Below are 27,951 nucleotides of genomic sequence, written 5' to 3' on the forward strand. Positions count from 1 at the left end.
CTTTGCTTTGTGAACCAGAACAGTTTGTGGCGGCCCTCTATAAATAGTGACTGGTAGTGTCATTTCATCTTTATTGTTTTAGTTACTTTGCAAACACTCATGCGTTACTCTGTATACAATATCTGTACATGTACATATATACATCTATCATTATCTCAGGACCCATAACCCACTTCCAATCAGAGTCAAGCCATTCTATTGATACATGGCAGGCCAGCAGGAACCCCTCCAACCCAATTTCTTCGGGTTCTACTCTACTTGGTATGTAGCTCTGACAATACTCTCTTGTATTTGATTCACCAACTAATCATATTATAATTAATGATAATATGCTCCCTTTTGTGTGTAAAAAGAATCCCTTATGCTGCTTTTCCACTAAAAGCAGCTGGTTCCCAAGATACTGTTAATGTTAAAAATATTTCCTGGTCATATTCATGTTTTACAATCTCAAATTTAAAATATTTCAGATAACTTCCACATCAAATCTGTATTGGTTTGTAACAAACAATTTTATCTTATTTGGCAGTGAAGATGTAAAACACTAGAGTTTCAAGTGATACAAATTTTATTAGTTATGGAAAGGCATTAGGTAATTTGACAGTATCTTAATTTTATGTTATTCTTTCCATGCGTCGAAGTTTGGAGATAGGATCTGGCTACAGGGAACTATTGGATTCCTGAAAAATAAGAAAACAAATACTTAGTTGGCAATATAACAGACCTCGTCACTTAATATTTCTCATGCCTCGAATAATTCATGTTTGTATATAACTTATGTTTAATTTTCATTCACTCTTGGCAAAAGTCGATTTTATTATAGTTAATATTTAGAAACTTTAGAATTGATTAAAAAAGAAAACAGTCACAAACTATAGTATTATTGGATTCTGCAGAACTGTATAAAAGCTTATGCAAGTAAATCCTCTGTCCTATATGAGTTCAATAAAAGGTTAAGGCTAGATATTGTTAGCCTTTTAACTGCTAAGTAAGAAATCCAGCCATTTTTATTTCCTCAGTACTAAACACTTTTCTGACATTTAGTTGGCTATTGATTATTTTTGTCATTCTAAATGACATTCACTCCTATACTATGAGGACTATTGCCCGATCTGATATACATTGTAGACAGGTGGACACTTTTGTAACCAAGTCATTTTTACAAGCATGTTTGGTGTATTTATCTCAGTTTTTTTAACCCCTTTTATGAACTCTAAACCTATTTTTCAAACTAAAAACTACCAAAAAGAGTGTTGACAATTGCAAATACATTGAAAATACCATAATAGTACTTAATTTCACAGTAAATAAACAGATTAGTTATGACATAAATTAAGGACAACTTGGTGTGTGTTTGATTATTAATTATATTATAATGTACTGATATTTATGTATAAATACACATTTTCACAGTGTAACATTTCTATTAATTACTGCTGTAGTAATCTATAAAGATAATATGTATTTTTTAACTGAGTTGATACACATTTTAAAACAGATAAATGGATTTCACTAACCTGCTATGGAAGAACTACGGCCACCTTATTCAGCTATATCATAAATGGACGCTCTTAATGTGTTAAAAATTACGTCTACAGTAGTTGAATGGTTAAAAATAAATTACAATGCATTGAAGGAGGAGCTGTTCTTATTAGAAAAACAGTTTTCAGTTATTTTCTAAAAGAAAACTCACAATTCTCCAATAATGTTTATACTTTAACACGAGGCATCTTTGATGTCGAAAGGCCTCGTGTTAAAATATAAAAATTATTGGAGAATTGTGAGTTTTCTTTTAGAAAATAACTGAAAAATGTAAATTACAATGGTTGTTTGTATAAATTATACTTACTGTTCAGAAGGTTTCTGGAAAGTTTCGTGTTGGATAGTTTGTATATCATCTCCAGTAACACAATACATCCAAGCCACGGACATTTTGTAAACTTCGTTAAGTTGATCTAATAAAATAACACATGGAAAATCATTAAGTGTGATCATGCAGAGTTTTTACAATATTCATATAATTTACATTTACATTTTTTATATCAATGGTTATCAAAAACTCATTTGAGTTTAGAAACTTTTCCTTAATTTTTAATCAAGAATAGGTGTGATTTTATAAAATCAATTGAAAACCTTGTTATAGAAGACTATATAATACACTTTGATGTAGTATACATTTATCCAAATGTTCAAATTAAAGATACAATGAAAGAATCAGTGTTATAGCAATGGGAAATCTTCTTTCACGTTTAAATGCAAATATTTTGGAGTTATTTTGTAACTACAACTGAATCTAAAATAACATACTTCCAAAGGAAATGGATATGTTATGTTAATGATTATATCCTTCTAATATTTAATCCAAATTAAATCTACGATATACCAATGACTGTGTCAAAGTGGACTGAAAGTGTTTCACATACTAACTGGCAAAACCAGCTATTGCTATTCCCAGGACTTCCTAATGGGCTTTGGTCAGACAAAACAAAACCTTAAAATAATAAATGCTATGTTAATCATGATTGTTTGTTTGTTTATTCTTGTAATAACTTGTTTTATGATTTTGTGTTGTTAGTTCTCAAATAAGTAGTGAGTGAATTTTTGTTCTTCCTTACAAATAAATAACTTGTATTTTAGACCCAGTTTGGGAATCCTGTAGATAGTCAGATTATCGGATAAAATCCATTGCTAAAACCAAAGAGTTTTATCATTGTATGAGTGTTTATATTCCAACTGTGTCTAGTATTTACTGTAACAAAAGGTTTTTGTAATATTAAAGTTCATAACGTAAATTATATTTATAAAGTTTAATTAATTTACTTATTTATTGTATTGTGTTGTCACAAAGAAATAATGCTTGCATTTGATTACTAAAACATATGAATAAAGTGATAGGAATCATGATTGATTACGTTATAACTGATTTTCAAATCTTCCAATAAAACTGGAAACTGGAATTTTCGGCTCTATGTGTTTGAGTGAAATTTGAGGCATGATGTGATTAGGATAGCACTGCCATATTTTTAGGGTAAATAGCTGACAAAATGTACGTTTTTTTAATTGTGACTGAGAAAAAAATAATAAGATTTTTATCTTTAATGTGCTTTCAAAGATTTTAAAATAGTTTCTAATTTCACGTTTTCTAACACAATGATTTATCCAAACACCGTGGATAGATGTATGGTGACAAATTTATATCCGTCAGATACAATTACCAGTCGGGTAGTTATTTTTTTAATTCAAGATATTATCTTAGTTATTTACGTGGCTATAGCCAAAAACGTTATAACAGTCGAGAGTTTAGTAAAAATGATACAAATGTATTAATAACTTGAAAACAAAAACAAATCGGATAACATTTTTATGTTATTTGGGTACCTTTAGGGGTTCTCTATCGCTGGACTTTTGCTTGACACTAATTTTTGGGACACCTGTAAACCAAAATTTTAATTTAACTCTATTTTTATGTTTTATACCGGTTAAATTTATTTACAAATCCTTTACTAATACTGTATGTTATTTATATATTCATAATTTTTGTGTGTATATTTATTTATAATCAAATATAATTTTTGTGACACCAAAAGATATATACTGAAAAATCTTTGATTCTGAAAGACCTTTTACATTTTAAAAGAGCATGCTTATTATTATTTCTATTGAATTTAAAATTTCTCCAGCTGTTCCAAGAATTCTTCATTCAATACTCTTAATTTAGGATAAGATGGTGTCAGTAACTGCTCAGTGCACCAATACATTATCACTAATATCTTGAGCTCATTTGTCCAGAATTGAATCTCTAATTTTAAAACCTTTGTTATGTGGTTATTTTTAAGTTTTGTTTTTATTTTTTAGAGGTTCTTGGAATATTGTATATACACCAATGTTGTGCTTAGTGTGTTATAAATTAGTAACAATACAGCGTACTCCTCGATCATTTATGATTTTAAATCAGGATGTTTACATTTAACTCGTACATGGAACAAGAAGAACCTCGTGCCTGTAACAATTCTAGAACTATTTTTACACTTGTTTATTTATGCGTGTATCGTCACAGTCAAGTACAAACATTTTCTATTTCACTTTTTACATATTGCAGCATTATCCTCTAACACAGCTAATCTTATCAAGACTGATAAAATTAGCTATTTCTAAATAGTTATTTTAATCGGTGCTGTATGTTTTTTATTAAGGACAAAAAAGATTTCCACATGCAGCAAATGTATAAAAATTATGAAATTAATTAATTCTACCTACTGTGAGTGAAAGACCAAGGAAGTCCACAATTCTCGTAATAGAATCTGTCACCTCTCATGTAGTGGTAGAACTGTTCTCCAATGATACACTGGAATGTTGGTCCAACCAAAGTACCTGGTATAAGGTCCTCCAGCATACCTAATGTCATTTTTATTTATATACTATGCATATAAATAATTGCTCTATTAAATTGTTATTTCTAGAATAGTTTTAAAATTTATTTTAAGACAACAAAACTAATACTACTGTTCCAAACATGTTTTAAAAACGTTCCAAACATTAATCTAATTTAGAGATAGCAGAAGTATAGAAAAACATGTAGAAAGCAAACCTCCAACAAATAAATGAACATCCTCAACAGATATGTAGTTTAATTCCAACTTCTTGACTGCCTGGAACACAAAAATCTGTTATTAAAAAAATCATGATTTGTATAAGATTCAAGAATTATGTTCCTAGTATTATTTGGCACATTGAAGGACTTATACCTTCTTCCAATCATTGTTAATCTGGTACATTCAATACAACTTGTTTGTTATATCCTGGGTCATTCTTCTCTGAACCACAAAGTATCTATTATTTTAATAACACACAATTTATGCCTCAACTATCGTTTGAGAATCTGGCCACAAGCACAAACATCTGGCCCACATCCTTGTGAAGCTTATGTGCTTATAAACACTACACTCTAAATAAAACACTAATTTAATATTCAACTAACCTACAACATGTATTTGAATTAATATTAAAACTGTATATACGAAGGGTGTTCAATAAAGATTGACAGTAGCATACATGTAAACAAACAAAGTACAATAATTTGTTTTTTTTTCAAGTTGGTATGAAACATTGAAGTAGTAGCAACAACCAAATCAGCTGTTAACATTATTGCATATTTACAGTTGTCATGGCAACTGATTAATAAACAGTTGCAAATTTTTGCCTCTACAGGTTACTATGGCTGATTTTCGTGAGCAAAAATATGCGATAAAGTTTTGTGTAAAACTGGGGAAAAGTGCTATGGATACTTATAGCGACTTGAAAAAAAGCTTTTGATGCAATGAGTGAAATAAACTGTTGTAGGTGGCATAAAGATTTTTAAAATGGATGGGAATCATGTGAGTTGGAAGGTGGGCCTGTCGCCCCTGTTTCTGCCCTTACCGAAGAAACAATCAACACTGGGGGTGTTATGATTCACACTGACCCACATTTGACAGCTTGCTATAATGCTCGATATATCACTTGGCAGTGTCCATACACTCATGTATGATCATTTGAATATGTTAACACCAGTTCAGAAATAAAATCGCGTTGAAATTTGCCAACTTCGGTTACAGTGCGTGCGTAAAGAAGGTGATGCATGGTGGAAAAATATTATTACTGCTGATGAAAGTTGGATTCACTGTTATGATCATGCAACAAAACAACAGAGTACAGAGTGGGTGGTAAAAGGTGGACCAACACCAAAAAAAAAACTTGTGTTCAAAGGTCTGCTGCAAAGGCAATGGTGATTACATTCTTTGATTATCTTGGTATGGTGTACACCCATACTGTACCACAGGGTCAGACAGTTCATGGGGAGTGCTACATTTTAGTATTGAAGCAACTAATCAAAAATCACATTCCAAAAAGCGGCCAGACCTCGTCGAATGCTGGAAACTGCATCACGACAATGCTCGCCCCCATGTTGCCAATACTGTGCTTCACTTTCTAGCCAAAAAAGGAATCAAAACCGTGCCACATCCACCCTACAGCCCTGACTTGGCTCCAAATTAATTTTTTTGTATCCTTTTTTGTAGCCTGTGTTTTCTAACTGCTACTGCCGCTATTAAGACTTTAGAGGCGATTTTGAAGGTTCTGTTTAAGGAGGGCTTTGAACACGTCTTCAAGGAGTGGCAGAGGCTTTGGAACAAGTGTGTGGCTTTAAATGGTGACTACTTAGAAGGAGATACAAGTGTTAAAGTCTAAACTTTTATATTAAAGATATTGAAAGAGTACTATCAGTCTTTATTGAACACCCCTCGTACATAATAAAACATATACAACATAATTGTAATTGATATGTTGGTATATGGCTTTAGGCTTATGCATTATTATGCATATCTATTTAAATAATGTAAACTCAAACATTTAATTTCTATTTCACTTGTCCATGATATTGAAATAAAAATTAGCTCAAGATTCTTATTTAAACTGTGTACATATGTACACTTAATAAATATAACAAAATTGGATTAAAAGTTTATATTTATGTTACAATTCTAATCCAGTAAATTAATGTAGTATTATTTACTGTAATTTTAATGTCTGGTTAAAAACATGGTTTTGGATGAAATAATGATGTCATAATTACATCTCTTCAATCAACCACATTGATTACCCTCAGGTCATTTATACTTGCATGCAATAGCAGAAATGTTTTGTTCATTTTACTGGTGTTAACACCTTCACTGTGGCATAAGACATTATCAACTTCAGACAGCCGGGATAATAGTTTTGTGGGTTCACCACAGTCGACATTTTAATTGTTCCAGATATTTCATGATTATGTTACACAACACCTTCACTGTGGCATAAGACATTATCAACTTCAGACAGTCGGGATAATAGTTTTGTGGGTTCACCACAGTCGACATTTTAATTGTTCCAGATATTTCATGATTATGTTACACAACACCTTCACTGTGGCATAAGACATTATCAACTTCAGACAGCCGGGATAATAGTTTTGTAGGTTCACCACAGTCGACATTTTAATTGTTCCAGATATTTCATGATTATGTTACACAACACCTTCACTGTGGTATAAGACATTATCAACTTCAGACAGTCGGGATAAAGTTTTGTGGGTTCACCACAGTCGACATTTTAATTGTTCCAGATATTTCATGATTATGTTACACAACACCTTCACTGTGGTATAAGACATTATCAACTTCGGACAGCCGGGATAATAGTTTTGTGGGTTCACCACAGTCGACATTTTAATTGTTCCAGATATTTCATGATTATGTTACACAACACCTTCACTGTGGTATAAGACATTATCAACTTCGGACAGCCGGGATAATAGTTTTGTGGGTTCACCACAGTCGACATTTTAATTGTTCCAGATATTTCATGATTATGTTACACAACACCTTCACTGTGGCATAAGACATTATCAACTTCGGACAGCCGGGATAATAGTTTTGTGGGTTCACCACAGTCGACATTTTAATTGTTCCAGATATTTCATGATTATGTTACACAACACCTTCACTGTGGTATAAGACATTATCAACTTCAGACAGTCGGGATAATAGTTTTGTGGGTTCACCACAGTCGACATTTTAATTGTTCCAGATATTTCATGATTATGTTACACAACACCTTCACTGTGGCATAAGACATTATCAACTTCGGACAGCCGGGATAATAGTTTTGTGGGTTCACCACAGTCGACATTTTAATTGTTCCAGATATTTCATGATTATGTTACACAACACCTTCACTGTGGCATAAGACATTATCAACTTCGGACAGCCGGGATAATAGTTTTGTGGGTTCACCACAGTCGACATTTTAATTGTTCCAGATATTTCATGATTATGTTACACAACACCTTCACTGTGGCATAAGACATTATCAACTTCGGACAGCCGGGATAATAGTTTTGTGGGTTCACCACAGTCGACATTTTAATTGTTCCAGATATTTCATGTTTATGTTACACAATACCTTCACTGTGGCATAAGACATTATCAACTTCGGACAGCCGGGATAATAGTTTTGTGGGTTCACCACAGTCGACATTTTAATTGTTCCAGATATTTCATGATTATGTTACACAACACCTTCACTGTGGCATAAGACATTATCAACTTCGGACAGCCGGGATAATAGTTTTGAGGGTTCACCACAGTCGACATTTTAATTGTTCCAGATATTTCATGTTTATGTTACACAATACCTTCACTGTGGCATAAGACATTATCAACTTCGGACAGCCAGGATAATAGTTTTGTGGGTTCACCACAGTCGACATTTTAATTGTTCCAGATATTTCATGTTTATGTTACACAATACCTTCACTGTGGCATAAGACATTATCAACTTCGGACAGCCGGGATAATAGTTTTGTGGGTTCACCACAGTCGACATTTTAATTGTTCCAGATATTTCATGATTATGTTACATAACACCTTCACTGTGGCATAAGACATTATCAACTTCAGACAGTCGGGATAATAGTTTTGTGGGTTCACCACAGTCGAAAGAAGTCAATCATCCTTATGTTTTTGTTTGCTCTGATTTTATTATCTCTCATTGTTAATAACTAAAAATACTCCATTCATTCATGTAGTATATGCATTGTTCTTTTGAATACCGTAAATTCAATACCACTTCTTATAAGTGGTCTGAAAATAAACTTTCCAATCCCATTAAATTCTTTTTTATTATTTATCTATCACATTAACTGTAGAAATTATTAATGCTGTTGGAATAACATAATTATTAAAGCAATATAACACAACTGTTTCAAAATGTCAAAAGTACACACTATTTTTGCAAATTCAAATTTGTTTGATTTGTTATTATGAACATTTCAATTGATTATCAAACTGAGTGATTGGTATGATTAATTCAAGAGCCAGTTGTTGTAAAGTGCCTTTGAGTTTTCCCCCAATAGCACAATGTTAACCTTAGGCAGTTTCATGCCCTTATTTTGAGTTGGAGAATTAGAATATATGCCTCATTTTAAAGATATAATTATTGATAATCATCTAAATCCATTTTAGTTATTTTAAAATTATTATGTGTTATTTCGAAAAAACTCAAACCTGTTTAATTCATCGTTCACACATTCAAAAAGTTGATACATTTTGCAAAATTTTTTAAAACCTTGTTTTTATTGTATTAATTTTGTAAAATGTAATCATTTGCAAGAATTAAATTCTGTACTTTGGGGCTAAATAATTTAACCGCCTCTTGAAATAAAACCTTCAAGTTTTATTTAAGTCCAAATTTGGATGTTGTCGGTAGCTAAGGTAGGTTTTTACAGTTTGCATGAAGTTATCAAGATTATTTGAATATGAGCTTAACATCTATTTGCTATCAACACATTTTTGATTATTACTATTTTTTTATATTTTATTCATGTTGTTGATATAGGTAAACAGAAACATAACGTTCTCTTGTGTAAAATAAAAAAGGTTTAAAGAATACGAACCCTAAGTCAAATATTATTTAAGAGACCTTGATATTTCCTTACTTTGGTTGTGTACAGAAGGTTTTTACAAAAATTTTATTAAAATATGTTATTTAATAAATTAAACGCATTATTGCATAATTTCCGGCATATCACAGTCATTATATTTCAAGAGGTAAGTCAACAATATAAACATGGTTTGTTAAACGTCCAAATTTTTGTATGTCACTCTTAGATTTTTGGTAGAATTGTCTACCATAGTTAGACAATTTTGGTTAGACAATTAGACAAATTATTGAACAGTGTAACAATAACAGTGAATGAAATAAAATATTTAAATAAAGTACAGTGGGCAAATTAAAGATGTGCTCTTATATTTTCTCTACTACTAACACTGTCAGTATTTAGTATTAACAAAAGTCACTAACTAATACACAAAAACAGTCAACAACATGAGAGATAATAATGATATTAAGACCATTAAAACTTAGTCGTTATCATTAATATATAAAATTTTGAAATAAAGAAATGTTACAAGTGAGTTGTGTGAAGAATCAAAGGTTGTGTAAACCATTTATGCTCATATGTTCAGTTTTATAGTTTGCAGAACACATATGACTCATAAATATAAAAAAATATGGAATTTTGGTAAAATATGTAACTTTTAAAAATTATCATTTTAATTTTAATAGCTTTGAATATTTTTGTTGAGTAACTATTCTATTAATTATACTGAAAAACTAAAAGGTATCTTGAAGCAAATAAGCTGAACCTTTAAAAGGAGAGATGCCACAAAACTTAACAGTAAACAATTAGAGAGTAAAATGGTGTATAATTTAACGTTCCATTATAGAATGTAAATCAAGATTACTTCCCATTCAGTGGATATTTAGGACTTACATTTTTCAAAACATGTATTAAAATTAAAATAACAATTTATTCATACCCTCCACTTACTTCTTTACTCATGACATCTCTGAAGTCACTGAACTGTTTGGCTCTCTGTAAACCACAAAGATATCGCATGTCGTTGTAAGTCGGCAGCCCCAGATCAAGACCTCGATGCACATCAAGGGTCTCCAAATCTAAACCCCACGAGTTGTTGAATTTAAATAACAAGTTTGTTATCTGTAAAAAGATGCAATGTTTTTATTTGGAAAAATTGTATAATGATATATTCTATTGAACCAAATATTTAAATAATTGTGTAATCAATCTTATATTATCATCTTTTTAAAACTTTATACCAGTATGTTTATTATAGACACATTTCCTCTTTCATGTGGTGCACATAAACCTTTTTGTTTTAAACTTTGTGTGTGTTTAAGTATTGCAAAGGAACTGATGACTAATAACATTGCCAACAGTTCTTCCAAATATATTTTGTGAGTTACGCAATATACCTATTACTCAAGAATGTTATGAGAGACATGCACCATCTTCAAACATCATATTGCCTACGTAAAAATGAAGAAGAATGCAAAATTTCAAGTCCATCTTAATTTGTTCTCAACATATCTTGCGGATAAACTGAAAAACAAAAGAGAACTTATGCCTGTCTCCAGAATGATAAACTTTGCTAGAGCTCATTCATTGTAACTAATAGAGAAAAAAGAATGCTATGCCAATTAATGGCAGTGTAGGTGGGAATTCTGTATGATATAATTCTAACAACAAAACTATTCAAAATTACTTCCTCTCTTCCTTCAAGCATCATTCCTCATCAATGCCTCTCTGGTGGAGTTTATTTACCTTAATTTGACACTCCCTTTCTTCAGTCCATATTACTTCTTTAAATTGACAGAGTTAATGAGAAATGTCAAAAGCTTTTGGAAGTCAAGATCATCTGTATGTAAAGGAAAAAATCTTAGTTCCTATTAATTTATAATGCAATTTTAAACTTACGTCCCATGTTAAAAGTGGACCCTCAAACATGGTACTGTCAACTAACAAGCACATTTATTTGCTCTAAGAAGGTTGAATGATGAACTTACCGCCTGGGTGAAGAAAAGATCTTGGGACTGTTGTGGCTGGTTCACGAATCCCCTCATACATTTGTCTACCACTCCAGCATCCTGGAGGAAGGAGGGTTTGAAATAGGTGTCATCAAAACGTACATAGCTCTCAGCCTCGTAGTTGCTACTTACAAGTCTGGAAATATTGAAGTACACAAGTTTATTATAGACCGTCACATGACCGTCACTTATATTGCACCTGCCAATTAGATTTCCATTGAATATTGATAATGAGGTTAGTTGATGGTGCAATTGTGGCAACCATTACAATTATGTGGCTTTAAGCTAACATTATCTTGTAATCTGTCTTATTTATGATGGAGATTAAAAGTTATCACGGTAAAACAAACACTACAGTAAAAATTTGACAAAAATTCAAGTACAGGCATGAAAAATCCTCAACAAAATGTTAAGGATGTCAGAAGTTATAGATACAGTAAATTAACAAGAATATTTTGGATTGTTACTGGATGCATTGGCTTACACAATAATTCGTGGTATTAAAGAATGGAAGGAGCGATAAGCAGCACCAGCAAATTCTGTTATTGTGGAGGGGTTGATGTCAGGGTTGTGATAGTTGATGCAGCAGTCACAGCAGTTCTCCACCGATAGTCCTTTCTCATACATATACTCCTTCCCTGTAACAGAATTTAATGATATGCAGCACCAGCAAATTCTGTTATTGTGGAGGGGTGATGTCAGGGTTGTGATAGTTGATGCAGCAGTCACAGCAGTTCTCCACCAATAGTCCTTTCTCATACATATACTCCTTCCTTGTAACAGAATTTAATGATATGCAGCACCAGCAAATTCTGTTATTGTGGAGGGGTGATGTCAGGGTTGTGATAGTTGATGCAGCAGTCACAGCAGTTCTCCACCAATAGTCCTTTCTCATACATATACTCCTTCCCTGTAACAGAATTTAATGATATGCAGCACCAGCAAATTCTGTTATTGTGGAGGGGTTGATGTCAGGGTTGTGATAGTTGATGCAGCAGTCACAGCAGTTCTCCACCAATAGTTCTTTCTCATACATATACTCCTTCCCTGTAACAGAATTTAATGATATGCAGCACCAGCAAATTCTGTTATTGTGGAGGGGTGATGTCAGGGTTGTGATAGTTGATGCAGCAATCACAGCAGATCTCCACAATTCACACATACCCTAAATCCAAAATGATCATTAATGTACTTGTAATATCTTCATAAAAGTTAATAGAGCCAAAAAATCACTTGTCAACATGACACTTCTTGAAGGAAGTCAGACTAAGTTACATAGCATGAGTAATGTAATTTTAAAAAATTAACTATTGAAATTGTAATAAAAATTGGGTATTTCATATTATATATAAATTAAATAAAAGTTTTAGAGCTTGTTAACTTTGTTCTTCATGGTATGATAAAAGGGACACTATGCATACTTATAAAATTAAAACCCCAATTTGATATTGATACTTGTTGATACATCAATACAAATTTTGAGAAAGTAAAAAAACTTGGATTTTGAATAGAATGCTCCCTATTTGTGGTATAAAAGGTGTGAACAAAGCACTCAAATAAATTTTAGCGCATTACTAATTCATGAGTAAGACTACCTTTACTATTATTGTAAGACTTATTTCGTGATTAGGTCAGCCATTAAATTTATGCAACTATCATGTCAATGGTCCACATTCTAATAAAATTAGGTAATTTTAACTCATAGAATTAGAAATAGTTTCTGAATATTTTCTGAAGTGCAGAATAATTGTAGGTAGAACAATTGTACAAAAACAACAACATTGTACAAAAATAAAATTTATTATATCTAGTATATTATAAATTATACTAAACACTTTTTGAGGCTACATCTACAGGTATAATATCGTTGAATAATTTTTTTAATAAAAGTTGTGACAACAATACAACACATTTTCTAATATACTGACTACTATATTACCCAATAGTATAGGTAAAATGTGCTTGTAGGTGACATGGTTCAAGAAAGCACCCATGATCCTGCGAGACTCCTGGTACAAAGTCTCATCGTCCCAGTGAGGGTTGATCTTTATCAGCTCATCACACAGGAAGTTGTGAAGTCTCAGAAGTGATATCTGAAGAACTGTCAGGCCACTGTTCTGGTTCACTCTGTCATCCCCTGAACAAGTCATTACTTAAATTATTTTAAAACAATAAAAACTACTTTTTGTGAATGATGTCCTGACACATTCTATTGCAGGCACCGTAAGTAATATTCTAGATCAATAAGTCTGACCAAAATGTCATAAAACTGACAGACAAAAAATATAACATATTTCAACCCCCAAATATAAAAAAAAATGTTACTCAATGCCTTTGCTACAGAAAGGAAGGTATCTTTACACTTCGAACCATCAATGTTTATTACGATTTGTGAATAGATTTTTGGTAGATCATGGGAGGATGTTTGATCGACTATACAGACTTGTGTATAAGAAACATGTAACAAAATGATTGGCAATTCAACTCAACAGGTAATTTTTAACATTGTGTCATTGTTTGCCTGTCTAACTACACAGTAAATTGAAAATTAGTGCACAGAGTCATCTTTGTCCAAGGTAGAACTCTAAATGTTGGACTCAAAAGGTCAAAGGGCAGTAAACTTGTAGGACGGTTACACAAACCATTTATACCCAGGATATAACATGCATATGCAAGATGGCAGTGACAGAAAAGGAAACATATAAAGAGCAGACAATGTTGCTGTCACTGTCAGCCGAATTGCAACAAATAACTGTGAAAAATTGTAATGACATGCAATCAGTCTAACATGCATGAGTGTGCTAGTTTTACAACAAAACTGTACTAACTACCTACAAGGAAAATAACACCTAAGCTATCGTGTTCGTGAACTATAAATTAGGTAGCATGCAGTTGCACAGTGTGCTAGTTTTACAATAAAACTGTACTAACTACCTACAAGGAAAATAACACCTAAGATATCGTGTTCGTGAGCTATAAATTAGGTAGCATGCAGTTGCACAGTGTGCTAGTTTTACAACAAAACTGTACTAACTACCTACAAGGAAAATAACACCTAAGCTATCGTGTTCGTGAGCTATAAATTAGGTAGCATGCAGTTTCACAGGTATGTACAATGCGAGCAATATAACTTTACACTATAAAAGTAAAGATAAGGACAGAACAATAACAAATGAACTTAACCTATAACAATACAATACAGCTGTCAATCATCAATTTGTACTAATTCGGGAAAAGTTACAATCAGTTTTATATAGAATTTTTACCTTTACTTCGGCGTTACTTCAATTCTTGGTTGTATCGGCTTATTATTTATTTTAGTTTATCAATTTATAAAAAAAAATACTAGTGTGTTCCCACTAAATAATGTAAATAATGTTTTAGTAAATATAAATGATGACTCCATTAAGATATTTAAACACTATTTAAATAAAGAAAATTGGAGAGATGTAATTTTATCTTAATGACTTAAATACTAGTTTTAATTTATTTCTAGATACTGTAATTTATTATTTTAATTTGAGCTTTATTAAAAACCGAAATAAAACTAAAGCAAACTTACCATTGCACAAACGTAGAAATCAAAGTAACAGTACAAAGTGGTACACTGATGAACTTAAGTATATTACTAAAGTATATTAAAAATAGGCTAGACTTGTTATTATATGTTATCCAAATTAGGGCTAAATCAAACTAACACTTACAAACTTATGTACAGTAGGCAAAGAGCACTGTATCGTTACAAGATTAAGGAAGTTAAAAAAAAGCAAACAGAAGCTATATTGAGGAATCTTGTAATCAGACTTGAGCCTTGTGGAATATTGTAAATAAAAACAAATCTAAAGGTATTAGTAATGTACGCCTAAATGCTGTTACTCCTGATGATGTAAATACTTTTTTTGTAAATGTGGCAAGTGAAGCCAAGTCAAAATCAAGTAATGTAAATATAGGATTAAGTTTTAACCAATTGTTGACTAATTTTAAGATTCCAGACAATGTACAGGAGTTTGGTTTTAAATGTGTAACTGAGAAATGTGTTTTGGAAGTAGTTAGGCAGCTTAAAGAGAAAAAAAGTAGAGACCACTTTGGCTTATCTACAGTGCCGCATTTCCCTATAGGCCCACTAGGCCCAGGCCTAGGGCGCAAAATTTTAGGGGGCGCATAAATTTTAAAGTACACAAAAGAAAAAAGTTGCGGCGGCGGGTGGTGTTGGCGCTCGGCAATTGGATATTTTCCCAAAACACCAAACTTTCTTCTCTTGTACAAAGTATTTATATCGAAGCTGCAAAATTAATTTTTTCATCAAATACAATATGTTTCAAATTAACTTATGTGTACTCATGTTATTATTTCTAGCTGTATTTTACGTTTTTTTTCATTTTTCGATTGAAATCAAATAAAAGACTTTAAAAACTCATATGTTTTAACTTATTTTTACACCATATAAATGACCACTGTTATTATAACAATAGCTAGAATATTATGTTGCAACTGGTTCATTGCTTTTATTTATTCAAAACACTCCTATATATATATTTATACTATTGTAATTATCTTTCATTTTTCAAAATTACGTAATTAAGAAAATTACTGGATTTCTACGTAAGTGTAATCAGAGTCCTCTGGGGGGGGGGGGGGGGCGCTCTTTGGTCTGTAGGCCTAGGGGCGCCGAATTTGTAAATGCGGCTCTGCTTATCTAACACCCTGGTTAAAGACACCATTGCTTACTTTGTAACGTACTTTGTACTTTGTAACCATTCACTGTTTTAGTTAATAGATGTTTATCTCAAGGCATTTTCCCTGATGTTTTAAAAATAACAAAAATCCCTCCTATCTTTAAGAAGGGAAAAATAGATCAGTTAAGCAACTATAGACCAATTACACTTGTCCCTGTTCTATCTAAGGTTATGGAAATAATAATAGGTAAGCAACTAATGAATTACCTAGAATCAAACAAGCCGATCATCAATTCGCAATTTGGTTTTAGGAAAGGGCTCTCCACCACCGATGCCTTAATTAGTTTAGTTGACAAAGTTATGGAGTCATTTGAAAACAAAGCCTATGCTGTAGTAACGTTCTGTGATCTCAGCAAGGCCTTTGATTGTGTGTCAGATGAGCTTCTTCTTCATAAGTTAAAATATTTAAATATAAAAAATGAATCACTTAAGCTTTTTGAATCCTACTTAGAAAATAGAGTTCAATATGTCTCCTTAAGTAATAAGTATTCTTGCCTTTTACCTGTAAATTGTGGAGTGCCCCAGGGGTCTGTCCTTGGGCCTTTACTCTTTTTAGTAATGATAAATGACCTTAGCGCATGTGTTCCAACGGAGGTCATCCTGTATGCTGATGATACCACCATCATCAACACACAGAAGATTGGCAGTCGAGCATTGGCATTAGCAAAATTCAATCAAAATTTTGTTCAAAATTGGTTGACTGCTAATGAATTGGTTTTAAATGAAGAAAAACCTTCCACAGTTCTTTTTGGAATTAAAGAAAAATCTGGCCCGGCTGATAGTCTTCCAAAATTTCTGGGATTCACTTTGGATCCCACACTTAACTGGTCACCGCATATAATTGGCCTCAAAAAGAAACTGAGCAGCAGTATTTATGCTCTGAAGTATCTGTGTGGTGAGTTGGGTCAGGATGGCCTCCGCCAAGCTTACTGTGGCCTGTTCCAGTGTCATATGATGTATGGGTTGATAGCATGGGGTAGCTCTGTCCATGCACAGGATGTATTTCTTGTTCAAAAAAAAGCAATTCGTACTATAGCTGGAGTTGGCAGGTTTGAACACTGTAGAAATTTATTTAAAGATCTTGGATTACTAACCTTGTTCTCATTGTATATTCTCCAATGTCTGATTTATGTACGGAAAAATGGAGACAAGGTACAACAAAGAGGTGAGATCCATGCATATGAGATTAGATTTAAGCATTATGTCGACATGCCTCAAACTAGACTCCATAAGAGTGATAAGAGCCCATTGATTATGTCTAGTAAATGCCTTAATAAAATTCCTCTAGAGATATGACTGCTTAACAATGCTAGTTTTAAGATAAGAGTTGAGGAAGTTTTGTTAAAAAATGCTTTTTACTCTATCCAGGAGTTCATGAATGGACAGTGGACAATCTTAGACTTTTAAGATATAACTGTGAATCTAAGTTATGATAAAATTTGTAACTTGCCTATGTATTTTTGTATGAAATATTTATGTGGCCAATAAATGATTCTGAAATTATTCTGATTCTGATTCACTCAAAGATTTACATGTGATTAATTCAATTCATTTATTGCCATTAAATAATAAGTTACAATAGGCTTTGTCACATAAGTCAATTAAATGGTAGCACAATGACATAAATAAAATAGTAGACATTTAACTTCAGTGTAAATTTGATGTTGTAAGATAACTTGTTGTTTATCAAATGTGTTTTAATCTAAATACAAAAATTTAAAAAATATAACAATGAACAAATATAACAATTAACAAACATAAAAGTTAATAAAATTAACAATAACTTATAACCAGTAATAACAAACTTAAAATATAAGAATCATTTATGATATATATAAATATTACACCTAAAATAATGTCATCTCATGAAACATTGTAGAATTCGTCTAAACTATAAAAAGCTTTATTTTAAAAACCATTTCTTAAGAACTAATTTAAAACTTTTTACAGTCAAAGACTTTACATTTAAAGGTAATTTGTTAAAAAGCTTTATGCAATTAATATGTATGTAAATTCTTTTCGTCTTAGTTAGACATAAAAATTTTTCATCAATAAGGTTTTTATTTCTGGTTTTGTATATATGTTTACTGCTTTTTAAATTAAATTCTACACAATGGTCTTTAACATACATAATTGACTGAAACATGAACACACAGGGTAACATTAGAATAATTAGATCAATAAAATGAGGTCTACATGATTCAATGTCCCTAATTCCCCAAAGATTTGTACCATGTAATAGGTGACAGTGAAAAAAAGAGTAATAAGCATTTAAAAAAGCTGTGTAAAAACATGAACCAACAAAAGCTATAACACCAATTTTATAGTTTACTTATACCCAGCTCACCTGCATCGTAACATGTATGTTCTGATGCATTATTATTACAAGGAAAAAAAGGATTTGCTGTGTCGGGAAGAAAATCTCGACCGTCTGAGGTTGTCTTGACAAATAGCTTTCCATTGGTAAATGAACGGAGACGGTTGGCTGTATCTATATCACTACCATACACCATGCTTGCATCTATCACATGTGTGACAATATTAGCCTGAAAAATTAAATTTATTTTTGATATTTTCATTTCAAAAGAGGTTATCAAATTAAAACAATGTGAATTACTTAATGAAATCTTGAAAAGAGTAAGAATCTACCTGTTCTGTAGGACTACCAGGGCAAGTGCCAGAGTCAAAAGGGGCAGCTCTTTTGATGCTGAGACAGGTTATATTGAACTGACTGTAGAAGTAGTCGGTTGGATATATTTGTATTGGGTAACAACTATCACTCAAGTTGTTGGTTGGCAGCAGTTGATTGTCAGAGGTACAACATGAAGATGAACCTGGTAAACAATATTCAGTCAATAGAAAACAAAGATAAAGATTAAACTGTTGCAGAGGTGTCTCAGAAATGTCAGAGCTTTCTTCTTCATAACCTCAAATTAGGTGTTCATAATTTTTTATTATATATTTTTCATATACTGTATTTCATCTCAGTTTTTAAAGATATTAGGGAAATATATCAGTTACCCAAATCTTGATAGTTTTCATGGACTGACTCATTTAGATTACGCCAGAGACACAAAATGTATAAAATGTCAGTTTATAAGTATCAGGGCTAAGATAATAAAATTATTAAAATATACAAATAAAATAAAGCATTTATTTATTTCCATATTTAACACAAACATATCTATTTTTTTAAATTCTGTTTTACTGTTATTACTATAATAATCTTAATTATATGGATTAGCATATTACATATTGAAATGATTATATTACATATAATTATGATTAGTTTTGATAAATATCTTTTTAGAGTTCCAGTATACATGTAAAACAAGCAAATGTTTTATGAATTACTACACTTCTCATGTCTGAAGCCCTCCATCCTGACGGGTGCCACACTGAGAAACCTCACCATGACACAAGAGCCTCTCACTCAGGTACTGTGGTTCTTTCAGAATAAGAGCAATATTTTAAACCATGCAACAAGTTAAAATCCAATACTCCATTTCCATTGGGAGCATGTAGATAGCAGATAGCATCCCAGAGAGGGGTCACATGATCAGAAAGATGGAGATTAACACAGTACCGGATGGTTGAATTTTGCATTTTTCTATTTGATCAATGTCTCCCCCAAGATGATGTTCCCATAGAATGGATTGCAGTAATAAAATGGCAACAGAACAAGTGACTACCTAGCAGATATTCTAAACCTGTACAGACACCTTCTGTGTGCCAAGTGCACGCTGAGAGGTGTTAGTGACATGATCAAAAAATGTAAGGTCACAGTCAAGCATGACCTTAACCTTGTCATAAATGGTCGGATTTCAAATATCAACCACGACCATGATTCCACCATCAGCGAGGACTTGTGTAGAACTATATGGAGAACTAATCACTTGTTCACACTAAGCTTCAGACCATTGTTCACTGACTATGTACTGATGTTTTTAAGGTCAAAATTGATTCGATTAAGGCCATTGAAGCCTTTCCGGTTTCAAATGACAAGTGCAGTTGACAATTGTCCGCATACGAATGAGCAGAACAATATTGTACATAGCAGGGGAGATCAGATGTGTACAAGTTAAACAGGATTGGTCCAAGGGAACTACCCTGAGAAACACCTCATAATTGAAAGAGAGGCTGAGATTTTTCAGTGCCAAGTTTAGTGACCTGCTGTCTTTCATATAAATACTTGTATGATTTTAGGTGTTTATTGTTTATGGTCTGTTCAATCAGCTTGTTGTTGGTAGAAAGTAAATACTTCTGGTTAATATTTGTAAATACCGTATATCAAGTAATTATTTTATTGTCAGTTATAATAACTTCACTGTGTATACCAAATTTTCTGAATAAATAGTAGTAAAACAAGTTTAAATAAAACCCTGTGACCTTTATTATAGAATTTACTATTTAATCAGTAGATTTTGAAAATTTCAGATCAATTTCTGCTTGGAACAGGAGCAACTATTTCATCAGTAAATTTTGAAGATTCCAGATTCACTTCTGCAAATTTTATACTTGTATGAATATATTATTTGTTATATATATTCATTATGTATTAAAAGTTTAGTATATTTAATTTTGAGACAGAAAGTACAATCTATTGACATGACTGAAACAATGATAATTGAATTATCAGTAGCCTACCTGATTTAGAGAATGTAATATGAGTGAAGTCATGAGCTATGAGCTGTCCCCACAACATAAGATTCAGAGTGTTTACAGTGTCTGGGACATTGCGATCTGGGAAGAAAGTTGTGCTGAGGTGCCTTTCGTTGGGTAGTGGCCGACCGGTTACACTCAGTCTTGGTTTACTCTTACCTGTAACACTTCTAATATTGTGTAACTGCTCATCATAAATGTTATTTTTTGTTTTATAATAAATAATACAAGTAACTATGATTCAGTGAAATCTATTGGGAAGAAGTAACATAGGAAGTGAAATATCTATTAAAGTAGAGAATATGCTTCACTTGATTAGGAGAGTTTAAATTTTAAATAATTACAGCTTTTGAAGTTAATTAAACATAAAATACCATGTAAACCATTCATATGCATGTTTTTCACACCAATTAATCTTAATTTACTAATCAGTATGGAGTGATCAATACCAACAAACAATGTTGATACATCCATTAAGATTTCCACTGGGAGTTGTCCATTATTGACAATATCTACCACTGAATCTATGAATGAAACTGCTGCTGTAGTCACAGATTTTACCAATGCAAAACCCATGTTGGATACTGTCTATAAAATTGTGCTCTTGTAAAAAAGACATATTAAGTTGAATATGTGCCAATTTCTCATAGACCTTTGAGAAGGCAGGAAGTAAGAAATTGGTCTGTAATTTAATGTATGGTTCAATCATGTTTATTATGGATCGGAATTATTTTTGAAATTTTTAATTCATTAGGAAAATAACTGGAACTACGCTTCCCATTCAAATTTATAAAATGACAAAAGTACATTTCTGAGTCTAAAGTCAGTCTTTAGCATAAACTTCTCTGAAATATGAAGTGTTTCTAGTCAGAACAATCACTAGCTGAGTCTTTAATGTTGCTTTTCATTGTCTACAATATAATCATAATCTGGTTAAAGTTTGTTATTTATTGGCTAGGGACAATTTGAAAGGATAGTAGAATTTTAGACATTTTCAATTGTTATTTGTTACAATGAAGTATAACACTTAAATTTGGAGACTGAAATCTATTGGAGTGCTCCATCTTCACTCGTTCAGGTGTGACGTGTTGTTTGTGCTCTTGGCTCTTGCGCCATGACATCGCTTGGGTTCATTGTCATGTGTGTGTTGGTGGTGGTGTATCACACCATTCGTTTAACATTCAGGTATCACTTAATAGTTATTATAACTTTGAATGGGAGTCCATCAGTGCACTTTTTAGTTTATAAATAGTTTTAATGCATCAAGGTAGTTTTACACCTGAAAAGAGGGTAGATTTTAATACTCAAAACATAGTGTTATCTTTATACTGTACTTTATATATATATATATATATATATATATATATATATACTCGTATACATACATACATACATACACATTGAAAGCACTGGTTATACATTATACAAAATTATACGACAAACATGCAAAATATTTGTACAAATCCTATCAGAACCAGATACATTCTGTAAAAACCTGCTTCAGTCAGCTGATCAATCTTGATCATGTGGTTTGATCTTTACTAAGCACTAGCCTGTCACTTTGTAATTTGTATTATTCTGCCCATTCCCATTAGCTATAGGTCTGTGTAAGAATTCATAATATTCGTGTTCTCTTTTCTTATCAAACAGAATAAAGATGAGAATCAGTTCATTACAATACTAACAGCACTGATAAAGAGTGCATTGATTATAGACAAAACATGAACCTATGTTACCTCTAGTTGAGACCCTAGTCCAACGTCTTAGATCATGTGATTACCGGCTCTCCCTATTTCACAATTCTATGAGACTTCAATCAAGTTTCATATGTATGTGTTGAAGCCTAATTAAATAAGGTAGAATCAAGGTTGAAAGTTTCATACCGTCCTGGTAGTTGGCCGGAAGGAGCCGGGTGAACGGGGTACCGGCCTGGCCCCAAGAAGGATGCTGCAGATTGGAACAAGAGCCATCAACAGTGCGGTACTTGGCCTTCAGATCGCAAGTGGGCTGTTGTCTGCATTCAGCAGTGTTTATCACAGTCAGAGATGTGACTTTCCTGCTGCAACTTGCATAACTTCTACGTGACATGTTGATGACTGGTCCTGCGCAACAGTCTAACACGGATTGATCTTGAGTGGTAGTATCTTGCTGAGTGGTAGTGGACTGCTGAGTGGTAGTGTCTTGCTGAGTGATAGTGTCTTGCTGAGTGGTAGTGGACTGCTGAGTGGTAGTGTCTTGCCGAGTGGTAGTAGACTGCTGATTACTGCTGGGTTCAGTGACGCTGAGAGGCTCTTTACAATAAGGGTTAAGCAAGCCATGAGGTAATGTGCGACATTGCTGTTTGCCAGAGTGTACTAGTGAGCCTGAAAAAGTTGTAGAGCCTAATAATGTTGTACAAAGAAACACGACTTGGATAGTGTGATGAAAGAAAGCCACTAGGAAGGCCCAAATGGTAGGATGAGTTTGAAGCAAATGTGAATGAAATAATAGTAAACGTAGAGGAGATAGAAGACAGAAGGAGGATGATTTTTGATTAGTAAATTTCCCAACTGGAGCATAAATGGTAATGGAAGTAGGAAGCATACCTTAAAATAAGTACATAATCAGGTAGATTTATTTTAGTTCTCTGAGTTGATACATTTTTAAAGGACAAAGGGGGAATATTTTATTTTTAGAAGAGACCAAACTTTTTACTGTTGGAATACTCAATTTGTTTGATTAACCCTTTATTATAATTATGAGAGAAGGAGAGCTATACACTGTTGTATAATTAACTTTGGATAGTATGTAAACAAAATCTAAGTGCTTGTTCTTGTAACTACAAACATATACAAAATGTCAATATAACTCATCTTGCAGATAGTTTAGGATATGGTTGTATTCCTGTAAAGTTTTAATGCATTATTGAAATAAATAAGGAACATTCACTGTTAAGAGCAATAGTGAGCAAATTCCAAAATATTGGTAAATTATTGCCCAAACACATTTACACAAAACATGGCAGACCTTACAGTCAAAGAAGAGTAAATTGCTGAAAAATATTGTGGGCTTTCTCAAAACAACTCAAAAAACTTGTAAAAAATAATGCAGTACAAACAAGTTAAGTGTTTTGCCAATGCAGCATATTAAGTCTGAAAATTTGGACTCAAACCCAAACCCTCTACTCTGACTAAGCATGCACTTTGTAACACTAAAAATATGGTGGAAAACCCCCAATTGTTTAGCTTTTTGGGTTCTGTAACAAAAATAATAGTCAATCTAATTTACAAATAATCTTATTAAGATGAGATATTTGTTATGGTACGGAGGAAACATGTATTTTATTTTAAGGTAAATATATAGTAATGTATTCTGGCTTCCATAAAGTGGATTTTACAAAAGTGGAAGAAGAAATGGAACTTCCACTGCCATCTTGGTGTCTGAGTGTTCTGTTCTGCAACTCATTCAGTAAAAATGCAGCTGCAGTAGTGCACAATACTCCTGAGTTTTCTTGGTATTGTGCACTCATTTAAAATTTACACTGCATTTTTTTAGGATAAGAAGCTGAGAAAACTCTTTGTGGACTTAGTTCTAAAAAGACCTTTGTGCTTGCTTCCGGAGTGACAGTATATCAGAATGAGTAAGATTTTGACTAAGTATCTAAGAGATGGCTGGTGGTAAGAGCAAATGAGAAAATCTGTGAAAACTGTCACTTCATAATCACAGATCATTATCTGAGTACCCACAGATTTCAAAAGACCAAATACTTCCCTACTAATTTCATGTTTAACCCTCTTAACATGAAGAAAGTTAAGAAGAAAGAGGAGGAACATTTTATATTGATATTTTTGTGGGACTATTTTATTTCTTACTCCATTGAGGTACAACAATAAGTTGATCTAACATTAAATCAGTATAGGCTACTATCTGTGTTACACGTACAGAGCTTTTTATTGATCATCATGCATTTACTCCATTCTGATACAATCAATAGGGGCAAAATCAGAAGCTTCATTGCAATGAGGTTCAAATTTTCATCCCAATTTGTACAATGATCTTCGGACAATGATGTGAAATTTTAACTTTTCTGTTAGCATCTTTCTTTATCCTAACATTTAATGGCCTTTGGTCTCATCTATGCATTTCCTATGTTACATCTACACTTTATACTGTAAATGCAGTTTTTGGAAACCTGTATGCCATTTTTTGGTTTTATTTTTAAGAGACGTTGTCTAAAAGTATTGTGTATTTTAAACGTAGTTCTTCTGTTGTGCTTTCAACCAACTTTCCTAATTTTCTTAGATATTCCTGGTACACAAGGGATAGATATAAACACAAATTTGTCTCTCAAATCAGATCATAATTTATGATTATGTAATTAATATTAATTCTCTCAGAGTTTATAAAAATAAGATATCACTTCAAACCTCATTATGATAAAAATTTGAGTAAATTTCAAACCACGCTTAATAACTAAAAAATATTCATGTTAATGTAAGTTTGTACAATTGACATGGTTGCCAAACTTTATTTTATGATATACCTGAAATTGCAATTTGAAAATTTTGATTTATGTTCACAACTTTTTGATGATGTGGTAAAACATAAAAACTAGGTTTTGTTAAAGAAGCCTCTCGTTGACTGCTGCAAACATATTTAAAATAAAAACACCAAAATAGTTCAAATTTGTTCCAGTTACCTGACTAATCTGACAGACAAGACTTGTATTGTTGGTACTACATTGCTCCATTTCCAGCAATAAGACCATTAAAGACTAGCAAATTCATTAACCAAATTAATCTATTTATATTACTGTATTGTTTATTACTGATTGATAAAATCTAATTATCATTAAGTTTCAACAAGAATTATGACAGAAATAGCAAGATTAAAAACATTTGTACAATTGTTAGAGATTAACTAATGATAAACAAACCTAATAAAACTTAATGAAGAAGTTATCAAACTAATTGTATCATTCATTAGAAATATAGCTTGAGAAGTAATGTTTTGAAGAGGGTATAACAGAAGGAAGAGTGCAACCTTAAAATATTAGTAAAATATAATGAGTTACCTGCGTAGTTATGGGTGTTATAAAGGCTAAGCCTGAGTTGTGTACTCAAATGGGAAATCTATAATAAATTTTGTGGTACTCAATAATAAAAAAAATTACCTCGACACATACTGTAATAACAATTATAACTTCAAGGTGCCCCAAAATCGCTTAATTGTTACTAGTCTATTTTATTAATAAAGTTTAATTAAATTTCATGATTTCTACGCTGAAGTCAGAGATAAAACCAGGTACAGTAAGCTGGGTTAGCACCCATGTAGTGAAAAGCATTGTGACCTAAAGTGGTTTATAATCTATGCTGTGTATAGTGGCAATGACACAAAATAACTGGAACAAGTAAAATTATAAAGATTTAAAAGTTGTAGTATTTTTTTCAATTATTACAATATCAATTCATGAATCTAAAACAGCCTAATTTTACTTACTTTGTGCATTATCTGCTAGTGGACAAAGATTGATGCTAGTCAGAGAGTACACATAAGCATTACGCATTATCAGTATACATTCTACATTCTATCGCTAAGACTCCTTTTATAAAGCCTCTGACTTGTCAATAGTAAAAAGTACAGACTTTTTAGGATTGGAAGCAGACAACCATTTAGTGTGTAATAAACTCAATAAAGCTAGTTTCCAGTTGTTAGTTTTGAGAAATCTAATTGATTTAAACACAAGAGTAATGATTTACCACGGTAAATGATTTCTCACGGTAATAATGCAGTGTGAAATTTTATTGTGGGGTAATGCCAGCAAAGCAAATTAATTTTTTTAATTAAAAAAAAAGTTTAAAAACAACTTTTTCTGGAAAGAGAGCCTTATGTAAGCTCTTGATCAAGAAACAAAATTTTAACTGTTCCTTCTTTATATATTTTAAATTGTATACTTTGCATAAAACAAAACAAATTCTATGCCAGCAAACTTAATTAAAACCAGAATTTTCATCAGTACTGCACAAGATACATAACTGATTTTCATTACCCAATCCACAGATTGAAGTTAACTGATAAATCACCTCATTATTCTGTGAAAAAGTTGTACAATAATCTACCTGATTATATTGAATCTATAAGTAATATAAAATCATTTAAAAAATTAGTAAAGACGTATTTGTGTGAAAAGTATTCTATAGTATTAGGGATATTTTTTTAAAATCATAGATGAATGTGTTTGGACTATATATTGTAAATTATGTTAATATTTTAAAATCTGACAAGGTTTAATTAATTAAGCATTTAGTTTATAAGATAACTTGAAAATGTCGCCAGTTTTGTATCTTTATTATATGTGTAAGACAAAAATATGAACATAAAGAACTCTGAATTAATATTAATTTAATATTCTTCAAACGTAATCTTACACATCTACTCAATATTTAAAAATGGGTGATAATACTATATAAATTTGGTAATAAACCAAAACAATGAGCAATGGTCCAAACTGATATTAAAACTTTATCAAGCACTAAAGTTGTGAAAATACAATTTTCTTGTTCCTAAAAAACGTGTGGTTTACAACTTCAATGCAATTAAAAGAGAAAATTATAGTGATAATAAAAGAAATCCTCACTCAGAGTACAGGCGGCCGTTACAATTAACTTTACTGTCGTCTTCATTTGGAACTTAATGATGTAACTGTGGAACGGCAAAACTGGGTATGAAATGTTCTTACGAGCCACGACCTTATCATTTTGAGTGATAAGAAATAGTGGCTAAACTGTCACAAGTATGCTTCAAGAGTCATTTGTTAGCCTCTCAGGAAAGTCACGGATAATGTAATGTAAAGTCACGGTATGTTGGTCACTTGTTGCAACATACAGGGTGTTCAAAAAGTATCAGGACACTTATTACATTTATATTACACCTATAAATCTACTAAAGCCATTATAAAATTTTCAATAACTGTGAAGGACGGCAATCAATGAGTTAGAAGGTCGAGATGGAAATAAAACAAAATTTTTTCAGTAGAACACAATGACATAAGCGTTATCTCAAAGAAACATTTGTTTGGAAGTTATATTACAGACATTTAAAGTTTTGTTAATTT

The 27,951-nt window shown here is 32.1% G+C and overlaps 1 protein-coding gene across 1 annotated transcript; it reads right to left on the reverse strand.

Moving 5' to 3' along the window:
* Positions 1-547: 547 nt before the first annotated feature.
* On the reverse strand, positions 548-27,951 carry LOC124356538 (peroxidase-like). Its single transcript, XM_046807593.1, has 13 exons — positions 27,475-27,951; positions 22,742-23,221; positions 20,844-21,017; positions 18,846-19,030; positions 18,544-18,742; positions 13,400-13,597; positions 11,945-12,098; positions 11,440-11,596; positions 10,403-10,573; positions 4,586-4,646; positions 4,255-4,392; positions 1,847-1,952; positions 548-677 (listed from the first exon to the last, which is right to left on the reverse strand). Exons 1-13 carry the CDS (start codon positions 27,518-27,520, stop codon positions 617-619), a joined length of 2,130 nt encoding a protein of 709 aa, XP_046663549.1. The 5' UTR covers positions 27,521-27,951; the 3' UTR covers positions 548-616.

This window comes from Homalodisca vitripennis, chromosome 3, assembly GCF_021130785.1.
Source record: "Homalodisca vitripennis isolate AUS2020 chromosome 3, UT_GWSS_2.1, whole genome shotgun sequence".
Classification (NCBI taxonomy): domain Eukaryota; kingdom Metazoa; phylum Arthropoda; class Insecta; order Hemiptera; family Cicadellidae; genus Homalodisca; species Homalodisca vitripennis.

Excerpts from the sequence above, each read along its gene's own strand:
- LOC124356538 (XM_046807593.1), bottom strand. The coding sequence starts at position 27,520 with ATGAAGACGACAGTAAAGTTAATTGTAACGGCCGCCTGTACTCTGA. Across the intron at positions 12,099-13,399 it reads CATTTTACCTATACTATTGG|GGAAGGAGTATATGTATGAG; the intron begins GTAATATAGTAG and ends ATTCTGTTACAG. Across the intron at positions 10,574-11,439 it reads ATCTTTTCTTCACCCAGGCG|ATAACAAACTTGTTATTTAA; the intron begins GTAAGTTCATCA and ends ATCTTTTTACAG.